The 15,782-nt window shown below is 37.4% G+C and overlaps 1 protein-coding gene across 2 annotated transcripts; it reads right to left on the bottom strand.

Annotated features, from left to right (window-relative positions):
- Positions 1-129: 129 nt before the first annotated feature.
- Positions 130-14,691, bottom strand: mrc1b (mannose receptor, C type 1b). Of its 2 annotated transcripts, none has more exons than XM_079347409.1 (31): positions 14,470-14,691; positions 13,512-13,868; positions 13,061-13,231; positions 12,779-12,934; positions 11,661-11,771; positions 11,293-11,430; positions 10,988-11,164; positions 10,338-10,492; positions 9,657-9,770; positions 9,294-9,409; positions 9,033-9,181; positions 8,730-8,929; positions 7,997-8,112; positions 7,593-7,668; positions 7,336-7,489; positions 6,643-6,681; positions 5,818-5,981; positions 5,667-5,728; positions 5,334-5,434; positions 4,859-5,001; positions 4,312-4,417; positions 4,022-4,149; positions 3,725-3,769; positions 3,510-3,612; positions 2,677-2,909; positions 2,306-2,471; positions 1,816-1,980; positions 1,587-1,703; positions 1,205-1,360; positions 953-982; positions 130-782 (listed from the first exon to the last, which is right to left on the bottom strand). In XM_079347409.1, the coding sequence occupies exons 1-31, from the start codon at positions 14,681-14,683 to the stop codon at positions 535-537; spliced, it is 4,410 nt and encodes a 1,469-aa protein (XP_079203535.1). In that variant the 5' UTR covers positions 14,684-14,691; the 3' UTR covers positions 130-534. The 2 variants fall into 2 exon arrangements, with proteins under 2 accessions (XP_079203535.1, XP_079203536.1); XM_079347410.1 differs by having other exon boundaries at positions 7,593-7,665.
- Between the last annotated feature and the right edge of the window lie 1,091 nt (positions 14,692-15,782).

The raw sequence follows: 15,782 nt of genomic DNA, 5'->3' as shown, positions 1-15,782 counted from the left end.
TTTTATTTCTAAAACTTGGCACTAGTGATTTGTTCATATTACTATTATCGATCACATTGTTAATTTAGATTGAGCTACTGTCTTGATGGACAGATGCACAGACAACAGGGAGAATAAATTCCCTGTCTACTTATTTCATCAGATTTAATGTTCATATATCGTCAACATATGACAAGCAGTAATATATATATATATATATATTACACATTTCAAGAGTACAAGCAATACACATCATCTCATTAGCATAATCAACCTTAAAATATATACATTCAATTCTATATATTTATAAATAAAAAGAATCAAAAACAAGTCATTTCCATTGAGACATTCTACAGCCTAAACTTTTTTGTTTCATGAGGTCAGACGTTGCCAACTCAGTCGAAACAGACACATAGTGACATATTAAACAACTGAATATGAACTGTATTAAGCAACAACCAAAAAAGAGCACAAACACAAATGAAGTTTCCAAGTGTAACACATCAGTGTGGGTTTCTGGGATTAAGAACGGTATGTTACATTTCCTACTAGAGATCACAGAGCTATAATTGGCTCAGGGTTTTCTACCTCTACATTTTCTATCAGTTTGTTGGTGTCAACAACATCGGGCTGTGATCTTTCACTACCAAAGTAGAGTGGATTATCAAAAGTTGGTAGGGCTCGAGGGGCCTTCTTGTAGAGGAAGAATGCAAAAGCCATCAGTGTAGAAGTGATGATAATGATCAGCACCACTATCAAACTGGTGTGGACCCGACTGCTGGGATTCTGACCTCCATGAGGCTCTGCAGGAATACCAGCAAGTCAATGTTGATCAGACGATACAATTTAAAAAATATATATTCTCTCTCTTTAAGATTTAGTAAATGCACTTGTATACATTCAATGTGTATTACACTTAACTTAATTGAGTCATTTATGTAACAGAAATAAATAAGACACAGGTTCAACTTACCAGGTTTTGAATTTGGATCTTGAGGTGCCACTGTTGGATAAAGAAGAATAAAGAACATTATTAACATATAGCAATATTTTTAAATAAGGGATCATTTTAAAGTTTGACTTATCTATATACAGACCGTGAGGGGGACCGTAACTACATGATTGTAATGTTTACTTCATATATGTTTTAAGCACACACAACAAAACAAACCAAACATTCGACATTTGAGAGCATATGTTTAATCTACATGGGTGTTATCACTACCTTTTGGTGTTTCACAGACGTATCCTCTGTCATGCCATCTTCGACCTGTCCGCCAATGGCCATCTGATGATCCTATCTCTCCATAGTCATTTTCAGGCTCATCAGGGGCCCAGTTGGTGTAGTCCATGACTGTTTTATCCAGCCACAACCAAGTCCCTAGTACCATACAGAAATTATGTTTGTTGTTATAGTTTGCCAAAAAAAACCGTTGGGGGAAAAAAGAATGGGTATGGTTTCTCTAATCTAAACATGAAGGTTTTTCTGCTGTACTTAGGTTTGTTTGTTTGATTCCAAGATGACAGGTTTGTTGAGTTTTGGTGATGAGGTTTACAATGTTGCCTTGAACGTATGTTTAATGTCTAAACAAGGAGAAAAAGAATACCTGTATGAGTCTTGAACAGGCCAACCCAGAAAGCACTGACAGCATCTTGAAATATTTCAACATTGCTTTTGATGAATTCTTGCTCTTCAGGGTCTTCAATACTAGCCAGGATTCCACCTACACCAAAAAAAAAAACACACAAAGTCTAATTGTAACAACTACAAAAACACATATTGGATTCTGCTTTAAGTAAACTACACACCATACAGCTGCAAAAAATGTCTCTTACCATGCCTTACACAGCTACTAGCTGCATCTGCCCATTCAATTTCCTCTGGCATGAACAAATAACAATGACCCTTAAACGGGAGCCAGGAAGCAGTCTGCTGGTATTCCACTGTTGTGTCTTCTGGGCAAACTCCCGGGAATATGGTTGACTGTGTTGGTGGAACATCTGTGAGTGACAGAGACAGTTAGTAGTGGATGGCCTGATAACAAAATTTATGAATTGAAACTGTTATTGTTTAATTTTTTTACCACTAATACTTTTCAACCAAAGTAGATGTAGTCGAGTCAACTGTGATTGATTTCTAACAATTTTATGGTATCAGAGCAAGAGACATGGTGGAGGAGAAGTTTTAAGCGTGTTTGGTGCAGCTTATCTCTATCTCCACTGTTTGTTAATCACTGAGAGTTATATCCAAACACTGAAGATACAGTGAGCAGGTAATGCACAGTTCACTTTTCAATAATTGTACAAAGCTCGCTCACAAACATACCTATAGACTGCATGCAAACACTGTTCATGGTGAGATTGCAAGAAGACGTTCTCCATTGTCCATCCACATCCACGAACACGCAAGGGAGATCTTTCCTTGGTTCACCTTCAGCCCAGCTGGCAAAGTTGAGGTGCCAGCCATCAATATATTTAAAGTAACCACCAGTCTGAAAGCAAGAATAGCTGAGATGAATTAATGTTGCAAATACACATTTTAGTTTAGCATGCTTTTGAATAACAATCTATAATGAAAAAAAAGAATTTATAGCAATATATTATTCATTAGACTGAAAATGTTCCAACATTAAAAAATAATGTGCTCAGCTGATTTAGAGGTTTCTTTATTCATGGCCACAGAAAAACATAGATTACCGCCTGTTTGTTCAGTCCAATCCAAAGAGGAGCTTTAAGATTCATAGATTGCAGCTCGACATAGGCCTGTGTCCACTCTTTCCGCAGGCTAGCCAGGTTGGCCTTGTCTCCTTCACAATTTTTCTTGGCCTCCTCCCAGGTTAGATTTTTAGTCACAATCTTAAGGCTGTCATTTCCCAGTGAAATGTAAGTGCTTGGAACGGCTGGCACTGGTAGGGGATGGATATTTGGATCTGTTGAGAAAAGAGATAAACCAGATGAGAGATGCTTTGTTTTCTAATATTAAGGGATGTTTATAATCCTAGGAATTACAGAATAATTTTGTATGACGTGGCGTGTTATTTACAAATTCTGTCTTTATATTGAAACTTTAATGCTGCTGTCTTGGCTTGTCTTGAAAAAGAGATCTTGTATCGCAACGGAAATATTTTCCTCAAAAAGTCAAGGTGAAATAATATGTTACTGCCGACAATGTATGCCAGAGATTTATGTCAACGTGGTAACAAAGTTTTTTTAATAAGCATTTCTTAGCATTTTTTCTGGAGCTCTTGCTTTATATAAGGTATGATACTTTATATTAGTATAATGCAATAAAAGCAATAATACACTTAATGATAATAATTCGAACAACATTATAGAGGTGAAGCAGCAGAAAGAGCTTTAGCTCGATAAAGAGTCTAGAAGAGGATGTTTAGTGCTTGTTCTTATTATTATGAGTGAACCTCATTTAAACTGGACTAATGAAACCATCTTATGACCAGACCTGTCTTAAACCGTCATGCCAATTTTTAAGTATGTGGTAAAAATAAATAAGACAAAAAGAATGAACTTACCAAGACTGCGATAACACACAAATCCATTGGTGTCATTGCAGGACCTTATATACCATTTACCAATGCCAAGAGAAGGATTCCCTGACATGATAACACACTGTTCCTGGGGAAAGACGTTTGAGTTGGTACTATTTCTTTTTCTTCTCTCAGTTGGCAATTTCAAACTAGTCAGTTTAAAAATGTTGTTTCTTTAAAATGGATGTTGAAATTGTTACCTCATTCCATCTTTGATAAAAGCTCCCATGACGACGCGAATTTTTCTAAGAACAGAGAATTTTTTTTAGCATTTACTTGAGAAAATAAATATATTTCATACATTCTTTTTTGTAATCAACAGTAACTAAACACCAAGCAAAAGATCCAAATGCTGTACTGACTTGCTGAAAATCTGCCATAAGCAAAACAGATTTTAGTTGGTTTTAAGTTGCTCTTTGATTTTTTAATTAAATTACTTTACATTGAATTACTTTATGATAAGCACAGTATATCGATTCCATATTGTATGTACTCACAGAAAAGCCCCAGTTTGTGTATTTCCTTTTTTTCCCATCAGTCCAAAAAAATCCATCCTGATTTAAACTGCTTAAACCAATCCAGATGTCTCCAGATGCTTGTTCAGCCACTCTGGTGATTAAAAATGCTAAAAATTGAAAAAGAAGAACACGCATTACTTTTCTGCCAAAGACAAGACAAGTTACATTGAAACACAAAAATCTAGTTTACTGCTGGATTGTTGTTGTACACATAGTTGTGTATGAATATGTTAATCATACAAACAAAAGAGGGAGGGAGTAGGACAGACCTTGTTCACGCCTCGTGGGAATTGAGGCTAGATTGCCTCCCATGATGATGCATTGCCCTCTTGCTTCTTCCCAGGTAGTTTTCCGATTATTGATGACACTGTAACACTAAAGGTAAGACATACAAAGATCACTTTTTGGAGAAACACTTTTTTTCTCAGTCAGAGTTTGATATCATCTGATGAGCTTTTTAAATCTTATTTGTCAACATAACTTTGTACATTGTAAACACATTTGTCTTGTATCCAATAATGACTCATTTCCAATAAAAAAAAGATACTATAATCACTTGTGAGGAATTTTAATTGAAAAATGTTCTAAATAAATACTTCAACTTTACTTTTGTTCTGAAATAACATTATCTAACATTTATGATTTATTTGCTCCGTTTCTTAGATTGAGTTTGGTCATTCCGTTTTATTTAATTCAATATTTGAATAACCTTAAAAAAAAAAAAATCATAACTTGAAAACTGTTAGTATATCAATATTTTTACACTCAACTTATCTATTTTTCTCTCAAGTTTGAGGGTAGTCAGTGATTTCTGACCTTTGAGTCAAATTTGGTCCACTTCATGGGGCAGCCACCTTTAGGAGCAGGTGTGGGGCTAGCAGTGGTGTTGGCAGGTGCTGAGTTTGATCGTTTACAAATAAAAGAGTACTCATGCCCACAATTACAGGTTTGCCAGAATCCTGAATTCAAGGTAGAGGTAGAAAAAGAAAAAAAACACAAACAACAACATTTCAATCAGCAGGAATAAACTGAAATAAACAAAAAAATTGTGCAGCACATGAACAACAAAATTCTACAATTCATCAAGCAGTTATTTTATCCAAAGCAACAAACTTCAGAGAGTAGGTACAACACAAGCAAGGATCAAGAGAGGCGGAAGCAACATTACGAAGTGCAGAGCACAGGTTGTTGTTTTCAAGTAAAATTAATTTTTCATCATCATCAACAACGTCTACAGCTGCTCTCAAGAGTTCTAATCATCAGTTTTGAGTGCATCTTCTAGGTTACTCACCCATGTAGTAGGTCATTATCACACAGTTCTGATCAAAGGCATTGGTATTAGGTTGATTTTCATCCCACCTTTGAATCCCCACTGGAGTCCCATCCAGAAACCTTAAAGAACATAAGGTTTAGCTGCATCAGAGAAGTAATCTCTTGACATCGGGCATTATCTGTTTTTATGATAAATAGCTCTAACAAACTAATCAGTGATGGTATGCTACCAGTCTCTCTACTGTACACCATTAATGTTTTAAAAATGTGTAGGTTTTCAACTTAAAACAGACAGTTTACTGTATCAACTATGGTTTTACATAAAGCTACACGTCATTTATTTAATACTCACCAAAAGGAACCATCAAGATCCACCGTCAAACCTATATAATAGTAGCCATAGCCTCTGGAAACCTGTGAACACAAATATGCTTTTATTAATCATTTGTAGTTTATAAATGGCCTGCCAATTAACAATGAGAAAACATTTAGAACAAACCTACCTGTTTCCAAAGGAAGATATTTTCCTCTTTGCTGCTGATGGATGCTAGGTCACCGTGCCTCTGCTGACAGTAGTGTCGAGCCTCCTCCATGGACATTTGATTTCTGTTCAGAAAATACTGGTTTCCTCTCCAAACAATCCAACCTTCTGGATTGGTAGTGAAGTCTGTAAAATGTATCAATATTTCTTTAGAGGCAACTCTTGTAAAATCGTTTTTTTTGTGTTTATTTTCTCTTAAAGTCAAAGCTGGAGGAGGAGGAGCCTAGAAACAGGACGACTGTTTTCTGTTCTATGGGATGGCTACGTGAAAATGCCATTGACTTTTTAACACGTTTGGCAGTCAGGTCATAGTACTTTTGTGAATAGGCCCTGTAATACCTGCTCAATAGTGCCCCCCCCCCCCCCCCCCGCCCCAGGGTCAAGGGTCAATTCTCCAACTAAAGTCCTTTTTTTTTTCTTGGTTTCGCCTGTGCAAAAAGGACAGGCTGCATTTTCAAGCACCATGGCAGCAGCAGGCATGCCTGTTTAGTGTATCTTTCTCCTGTTATCACGAAAGATATGAACGAGAGAAATGTTGTTACAGACCCCGAACTGCCAGGGAATATTTGTTTGTGTGCGTGTGAGTGAGTGAGGCCGTTTTTGATGTGTTAGTATAAAAGCTAAACACATCTTTTCACTTCCACAGTGGCGTAATTGTTCACCACTTGGTAAATGCACATAAATCTAACTTCAGGAAACTATACGGACAACTGTCAATGCTCCTTCCTGATGTTACACGTAGAGTTTAAGCACATAAATTGCAAATAATGTATAAAATGTAACTTACCCACTACTGTGTTATTTGGAGGTGGTTTTGGAGTCACTCCTGTAAGGGAACACCAAAGTGCAAAAAATCTTTATAATCATTCTCCCAATGCTGATCTCTGCTTAAGCTCCATACTGTGGGAAATTGTAAGAAGAACAACTATGGCAGTAGAATAGACAGAATATGAGTGTTTAATAAGAAAACGTATTGTCAAAAGTTAAATGAGTATCGGTATAAATTCTTGTTGGGTTGCAAGCATAATGACGGAAAACACTGACATCTAGATCTTTATTTTCTGCGATATATATTGGGATATAAAAAAATGTGTGAATTGCGTCAAATGTACCAGATAACTCTAGTGTGTTTTATTTAAATAATTTTATGTAAATAAAACTTAGAATTAAAAAACGTTTATTTTTTCATCTAACACAAAAAAATCCCTTTGCCATGCAGTTAAACAAAGTAAATAATCAACTTCATATAAGCTCCATAAGAAGTTGACTTACTCAGTATTTACAAGTGTAACTTGTCCTAGGATGTAGCATTTTTCATTTCAGAAGTATACAGTAAGAGCAGTCATCTCAAACATACATAAACACTTAATATGAGTAGAGACCAGCTGTGATAATGGCTCAATCTTGCTCATCCCTGTCTAAGCTTCTGAAACTAAGGGGAAGAGAAAACTCCCCAACACAAGCCTTCATTTGAAGTTACCTGCTCGGATCTGACACAGCCAGTCATTGTAACTCTCACAGTTTGCGTCGTTCCAAGATCCAGACTCATCCCAGTGATACACTCTGTATTCAGCGCATGATTCATCATTGTTATGATTGTTTGGCTCTCCTTCCTGCCAGTGCTGGAAGTTTAACTGTGAACCAAAAGGGGGGGATATAATTATAACAGATATAATTATAATAAGAAAAAAGGATATTGAAATATTTGGTATTAAAACCAGAATACAGTTAACTAACCGCAGTTCCATCACTCCATTCAAAGCCTGAGCCTGACTCGGGAATATGGAGTCCAATCCAGGCTCTTCCATGACTGCTGTGAAAAATCACATAGATCACTCATTCCTCCCACTCCTAATTGAAATTGTTTCAACAAAGATGTTGCCAAGTTTTTCTCTTCTAATGCTGCTGAATTTCTATTATGTCTAAACGTTTATGTACTGGTTTAGTATGGAACTGTTGTCACAACCTTGTTTTACAACAATACATTTAAACATTTTGTATCATAGTTGGGGAAAATCACAATCTCACAATGCACCCGCTTTTAGTGTCATAACACACATAGGCCTATATATCTAATAATGAATGTAGGCTTAAACCATGCAGGAAATTTTTTTTGTAGATGACGTTGAACCAGATCTTACCGCCCCACCCGTAACTCCATTTCATTGTGGATGCTGAGCAGGTCACCTCCAATGGCCCTGCAGTAATCCCGGGCTTCATACCAGGTCTTCTCATCTGCACGAGGCCCTGTAAAAAACTTGAACAAGAGAAGTAAAGAACTTAGTTTGAAAGGGGAGCAAATACATTCAGAAGAACATTACACATAATGTATCAAGACAAACATAAACAAAAATGTTGTCTTCTTGTAAGTTCAGACAGTGCTCCATCATTGTTCGTCATTTTTCTTTACGTATTAATGGGAGAGACGTGGCACAATTTGTTTTGGCCTCTTCATGGACTTGGTTTGAAAGTTAAAAAAATACTGAATCCTGACATTTGGTTTTCATTCAGGATACAAAGCTGTTATCAATAGACTTACTGTTTGTATGTGTGAAGGATCACAATCACCTTCACATTCAGGAAATATTGCAAATTAATGCCTGAGCTGTGCTAAAATACATGAAGTGTCCACATTCCCTGGTATTAAACAATAATGTCCTTTTGAAAAATGTGTAAACCATTAAGTTGTCCAAGTTCTTCTTATTTGTGATAAGAATTATCGTGTACAGCATCCTCAGTTGGTGTATTTGGATTATTTCGATTTTGTATATTACTCTAATTGTGGCAAGACTTGCTGTACCTTTTGTGCGGTGGACATATAGCAAATCAAATGTTTGATTAGTGTTGAGTTAAAGGCTTGATTTCAGGTTGTACCTTTGCACAGACACTTCTCGTTCCAACTCTAACCCAGCCCTCTGCACACTTGGGAGGAGATTGAGTTGGTGGTGCAGGGGTTGGAACTGCGCCTTCTGCAAGGTGTTTGCAGATGTATTTCGTCCTGTTGGTGCAGGGCAGCAGATCCCAGAGGCCAGCCAAAGTCCCAGTTGTCATTGCTGTGCAGCCCTGTTGGTAGCCTTGAGTTTTTTTAGGGGTAAAAAAAAAAATCAACATTTAGTGTGAGGAATTACGTTGTTTGATTCCTTCATGTTAAAGATCGAATTGTATTTGTCTTCCTACCTGGCATGTAAGCGTTCCAGTGTGTGTAACTGACCAGGGCAGTGCTGGTCCACACAAACTCATCAATGTTCCTCTGGTTGGAGAGCCCCAGCCAGAAGTGTTTCTCCGGTCTCAGCCCCACCAGGCTGACAAGGAATGCGTTATCCACCCTGCGAATATTTAGAGAAGCTCACAGATTTTTTTGTCTCCTTGAAATGCGTCAACTATTATTCTTCATAATGTATGCACACGTCTGCTACTAAATAAATCAGATGTTCTCACCCATTTGAAACATCAGCTAAGTAAGAGTCTGAGCTTTTGCAGTCCTCCTTTGCTTCATCGAAGGTCTTCGTCTCTGTTCCTACAAAGTAGCAGTAGGAGCCATGTCTTTTCCAGCCCTGTGGAAAACCAAACACTGATTTAAACTATGATTTAGATACACATTGAATAATATGTTTCTGTTACTTATGAAGACGCTTTCTGTGCAAAATTTATAATGCTAAGTTGGATCATGTAAAAAAGACTTGGCTGATCTTTTTTCTAAATCTGATATTGAACCTATTTATCTATTTCCTTATTGCTTTCAATTATGTAGTCTGATGAGTGCAGATTCTTGTTTTATACAGTAAATGTAATTCTACTTACAGCTTTGCAGCCTCTGTCCAGTTCTACTTCATCTGCAGAGCGCTCGGTCTCACTTTGCTTCATACAAATAAAGCCATGTGTCTCATCACACCAACGATCTGCCCAGTTTCCATTCTGAAAGGAAAAGCTGTTCAATATTCTTGCGTTTACACTTAATACATAGACTTCAAAGTGTGAAGTTATTTCATGTTTACTCTTGTATACAAAATGATTGATCTATTTCTTCTTTGTATTTTAGAAATGTATAGAGATATTTAAAAAAAGAAAATAAAAAGGCTAATTATAGAAAAACAAGATTTATAAAACATATTTTTTCCCCATTGAACTGTGACTTTTGTTGCACTTTTAGAATTTGTTTTATGCCATCTAATGTGATTTATTTCTTACTTAAAGACCTAAAACCTGTAAGCAAAGAGCCTCGCAAGACTCAGTTTTGAAAATTTAAATTCACATGGTTTGTAAATCCAATTATCATTTGCCAACAGCTTTTTATCTTTTTTTTTTTTTTTTCGGGGAAAAAGAGCCATCAGGGGCTTAGTGCAGAGTTTAGAAATGAGAATGAGAAAACTTTGATAAATACATAAAAAAAGTTCCAGACCTTTTTGTGCTTAATTTCAGATCAAATCTGTGAAAATCATATAACCTGCATGTGAAACAACCTAACCTGAGAGTGGTCCATACCTCTCCTCTGAGAAGGACACAGTCATCTGAATCAGTGGAGGACGCAGGTTTCCCAAACTCCCAGCTGGTGAAGGTGACAGCTGAGTGATCACTCCAGTCAAACAGCCCCTCTGTCCTTATGTCATTCAGTCCAATCCAAAGCTCATCGGTTGACGCTGCAGACATGGACAGTGGTGAATACACCCAAGAACTGGCTGAAACATTGCACAGCTAACGTGCTCTATCCACAAAGATGGAAGGAGTTATTGGTAGCACCTGAAGCTGATTAACACAGTCCAATATAAACACAAAGAAAGTGTCAGTAAGTGTTGTCTTGATTAAATTCAATCCATAATAAATGCATTTCTGATTTGTATTTTTTTCGTCTTCTGAAGGCCCATGAATAACCAGAAAGTGTACTTTTGTCACTATCTAATGAGTTGTGCTATTGTTGACAATTCTTTGAACATGATTTTAAAAGTCTTTTCTTTCCATAGCTTTCCATTCTTTCCAGCAAACTGGAGGTGATAAAATGGCAACTTGTTCAAAAAAAGAATGGTTTACATATAGATCACTGATTTACGTTCTTATGTCAGCGTACAGTAAGAACAGAGCATTACAGGCCAACTCTTGGAGGAAGTCTGCAATATCACTGTTTTATCTTCACATACCGTATCCAAGTTGTGAGATGACAAAGCTTTGGTCCTCCACATTGCGGATGCTAACGAGGTCTCCTCCTTCTTTGCGACACCCTCTCTGAGCACCAGACCACGTTTGAGCTTGACGTATAAGCTGGAAGCAGTGGCCATTGTAGGGAATCCAAGGGCTTGGACAGAATCCTTGCTCAACTAGTGATGAAAAGAACCAAGATATCAGGGATGAACGGGTGATATTTAACACTAATGCTTCTTTATGAATTGACAATACATCGGGCAGAGGAAAGTAGAGTGAAATTAAAGTAAATGTTTTTCTTTACTTTGTGGAGGACTTGGTACTGTCCCGTCTTTGTAGCAGATGTATCCGAGTTTTTTGACACAAGATGAACTTTGCCAAGTGTGCAGCCCAGCAGAGTCAAGAAATGCACAGTTGTACCCTGGATTAGGGAGAGGATGTGCTGGAAAACAAGATGATTAAATGTCAGATTCCTTTGTAACCTCTTTTTTCTGTTACAATTATTGAAAGATAAACGTCATTATTTGTACATTAATTAGGTTTGTTGTATGTATGGGCATTAGATAATAAAAAGTATGAATTGTGTTGTATTCTTCTAAGATAAATATATTAAAACTGGATGAAAGGGAGATTAGATAACATTCAGTTTCTTTAGAGAAGTTAAAAACTCACCTGGACTCCATCTCAGATAACGGAAGGGCTTGGCATCCGACCACTGCCAGCCGTGCTCTGTGTTCAGGACCAGTCCAATCCAAAGTTTGTGTTTCCCAGATGCCAATAGTGCTGTGTGTTAATGTGTGTTTTTTATGGTTGAGAGGGGGAAAAAAATAAAGTGACAAGGACAGAGTAAGAAGCTGTTCCTCTTTACCAAATTGTTCCTCTTTTTCATTGCTTAGGAACACGACGAGAAAAAGACCAGCCGCATGGAAACACAAGGGTGACAGTATACTGAGTATGAAAATCTTTGTCTTTTCACTCTTCCAGAATAGCAGTAAACATATCTGCAGGGGTGTCCATACTTAGTAACATAAGTATTATAAACAAGACACTAAAGCCAGTATGAAACATTCAGATATACAACCAAAGGGCAAATGATTTATATTTCACTTGAACACAACAGATTGCACAATCTCTCCTCTTTGCTCACAGTGTCACAGTGATCCTATGACTCTCACTCTTTCCCCTGCTGTTTATACATTTATGTGTATTTCCAGTCAAACGTTTCAAATCGCTACTCTGGTCACAAAAATGGTGACAAGCAAAGTAAAGACATTTCTGATTTGTTTCTGTCTTTATCAAACATAGCTCCAACTTCTGTCCTAATATTTTTGTTTGTCAATATTGGCTCTTTTTTGGGACACCGATGGCCTGGGGGTATATTTGTGATCCCCATGTACAGAGGGTAAAGTTTTTAAAGTGACAGCCCAGGTTCAAATTTGACCCTGTGGCTATTTGACGCATGTTGTTCCCCATTCTCTCTATATGTCTCTCGCCCTGATCTTCGACTTACAGCGCTGTCCTGTCTCCAATAAATACATAAAAAGGACCGAAACAAAAACTTGAAAACAAACAAGACAGCAAACAAAAATGCGTCCCCTGTTTTGAAAGAAACCAAGTTAAAATGGCAAATGTTGTTGAACCTAAAAGACAGGTATGTTACGATACAATATGGACTCTCTTTTTTTGGAAGTAAAAACAGCTGTTTGTTTAGATCAAAACATGTTCACATATAATGGTAAACCTTTTCGTCTGCTTCAGCATCACCAAACACACAGCAGTTGGCAGCTTACCTGCGATGAAAGCCTGCTCATTGGGATCCACCACACTGAGCAGTGCTGCCCCCTGCTGTTTGCAGCTGGTTTCAGCCTGTGACTGGGTCAGGACTGACTCTGTGTTGAGCTGATAATATGATCCTGTTATCAGGTTTTTGGACCAATGCTGTGTATCTGTGTATCAAAAAAAAAAAAGTGTGACAAAAATGACTCGGCTATTCGAACATGAACTTGTACATCCAAGTTTCACATGCTTCCTTTTTAGTGTTGTGGGATATGGATCTTAAGTGCAGTACTTACTTGTAGTCGGACAGTATCCCCACTGATCATTTTCATATCTTGTTCCAACTGCACACCAAGGACGCTTTGTTGAGGAGTCGTATGTAGTACACTCTCCAAACCAGCGGTCTTTGTACAAGAAGGGAAACATGCAGATCTTACCAAATGCATTCCCCTCAATGGTGTAGAGTTCTGAAAGGGGGAAAAAAAGAAGTTGAGCAGACTAAATCATGTTCAATTTAACTGCTTGGTATAAAAACAAACAACTAACATAAAATAATAATTCATTTATCCTCATAGTCTTTGCTAATTGGTGTTAAATTAAAATAGGTTATAATAATATCTAGGTGACCAACAGAAGCCAAACAATATCTCTTCTGAAGGTAGAGTGTATTGTGTATGTACTGTGATCTTCTGCCTTTCCAACCTTTCCAAAAGCTTTAAACACCAGAGGTTTGGTATTATACTGTACCTCTGTATGTTCTTGTGCAAGCACCGCTGGACGTCCCTGTGATAGTGAAGTGACTGTTAGGTCCCGGTGTTCTGCTGAGACTAATGGATTCATCGGCATTGGCAACGATGTAAAGCTGTGTGCCTTTAAGGGCAAGCTGTGTTTGGTTCTTGCATTCCCACTTCTGGTATTCACTCTTTTCGTCACAGTCGTAGAGATTGATTTCACCCCCCGCACTCTTGCCCTGCGCTCCAATGCACTTTTTGTTTGAGATGGAAAAAAGTCGATCGCCGGTCGTCCAGCGCAACTCCATGCAGCGAGTGGATCTTTTCAGCAAACAAACACGGTTGTCTCTGTTAGTGAGAGTGAATGAAGCATCTGCAGAGACAAAGGGGTCAAATGTTCACAACATGCCAAAAAAAGTTTTTGTAAATTCATTACCATTTCGATAAATCTGTATGAACTGATCTTCTACATAGACAAAACCTTATCGTTATAGAAAAAACAAACAAACATAAAAGTGCATCAAGTACTTTTATGTTTGTTACAAAGATGTATATAGTCTATTTTTTTAAAAATAAAAAAATCTGTCTCTTCTTTTTTTAGTTTTAAACAAACCCCAGGCTGATCCAACACAGCTCAAAACTTTTTAAAATGTTTTTCCATTTTACATGAATCTATGTTCCTCTCTTTAAAACACCCTCTCTTATTTGAACGTGACAGCATAAGCATGCATTCACAGCATCCTTGTTGCTGAAAGTAATCTGGACAAGTTTGTGATCGTGATTTATCTTAGGAAAAGGTTTGGTTTTGTACTAACATCTTGTGGTAAACTCTCAACAAATATATGAAGGTTGCTGGTCATCAGATATGGTGCAAATTGACATCAAAAGCTCACAAACATCCACCACACGTACCAGGAACAAAGCGGAAACAAACAATGAAATGTTGTATATAAAAGTTTGAATGTATACTGTACCATTTGTTGCTGTGCATTTAGCTGTTGGGATGAAGAGCACAAAGGCTGCTAGAGTTATCCTTTGGGTCAGCATTCCTCTGATAAGTCTGAGAGCAGCAGGCATGCTCAATGCATTGCAAGTAGAAGACTTATGAGCATGAACATGAAAAAGAGACAATCTTATTACTACTGATGCTGACAGGTTTTTTTTTTCTTTTCGTTGAGAAAGTGTCATGTAGCAGATTGACACATTTCAACATTTTGCTACTGGTAAAAGAAGGGGAGGGGAGGTTTTGAGGGGGAAGTAGGGACCAAATACACAAAACACCAATACACACTCACACACTTTCTGCCTTGCACGGATGTGACTCTCCGGAAATGTAAAAAAAAAAAAAAAAAAAGTGGACCCATTCACTTCTTGTCTTGCAACAAAAACAAGAAAAAGATTTGTAAGAGATTTATGCTAGACATGACTCATCAGAGTGAACGGTCCAGTGAAGTTTTCTCCAAAGGCCTCAAGACACGCCGATTCTGACTTTACTTCACAGTTTGAAAACTGTGATTATATGAATATTCTCGGGGGGGGAAAGGCATAATTATGCACGCTTGATTCTCAAAGTACAAATCCAAGTGGTACAACTAAATCAATCATACTATTTCCCCCACAGAGCAATGGGAAAGGTTCTTACAAATGTCAGTCATTGCAGATATGTCGTTATCTAGGTTGGACTCTCAGGGTAAATCATGACACAAAAGATAACAAAAACATTAGTGATACACTGTCTGAATCACACTTCATTTAACTTTATAAAGTACTTCTTAAAATAAAGGTCTGCCTTCTTTCATTGGCTTTACCATTTTAACTTGCATCACTTGAAGGAGTTTCTGAGTCTCAAATAACAAATTGAAGTTCTCAAGATATCCAGGATATTAACAGCCGCCACTTAATCTGAAATAGAAGCAATGAGAACATTACTGCCCACTCAGAGATTATAAATGATCTGCTCAGAATAAACATGCAAGCTTTAGAATTATGACGGGCTAAAGAGATGCTGTCAATTTTTTATTTGGGAATAGAGCTTTATGACGAATTCCCAAACTCATGTTTTGGTGGCACCAACTTCTTAGATTATATAAAAAGACATGCAACATGCTAATAACATCCAAGAAAGCACAATGCATGCGAGCAATAAAACAATGACTCTTAGGTTAGTTATTCACTTACACATGTATACACTTTAGATGCTATAATAGTTACACGGGGTGAAGAGAGTGCTTGTGTGGTTATTAGAGCGGAGTGATATTGCACTGTTGCTGACTAAGAGAAATTGTGT

The sequence above is a fragment of the Symphodus melops genome, assembly GCF_947650265.1.
Source record: "Symphodus melops genome assembly, chromosome: 7".
NCBI classification, from domain to species: domain Eukaryota; kingdom Metazoa; phylum Chordata; class Actinopteri; order Labriformes; family Labridae; genus Symphodus; species Symphodus melops.
Note: the sequence above shows the minus strand (reverse complement) of the source record. Positions and strands in the feature narration are given on the sequence as shown.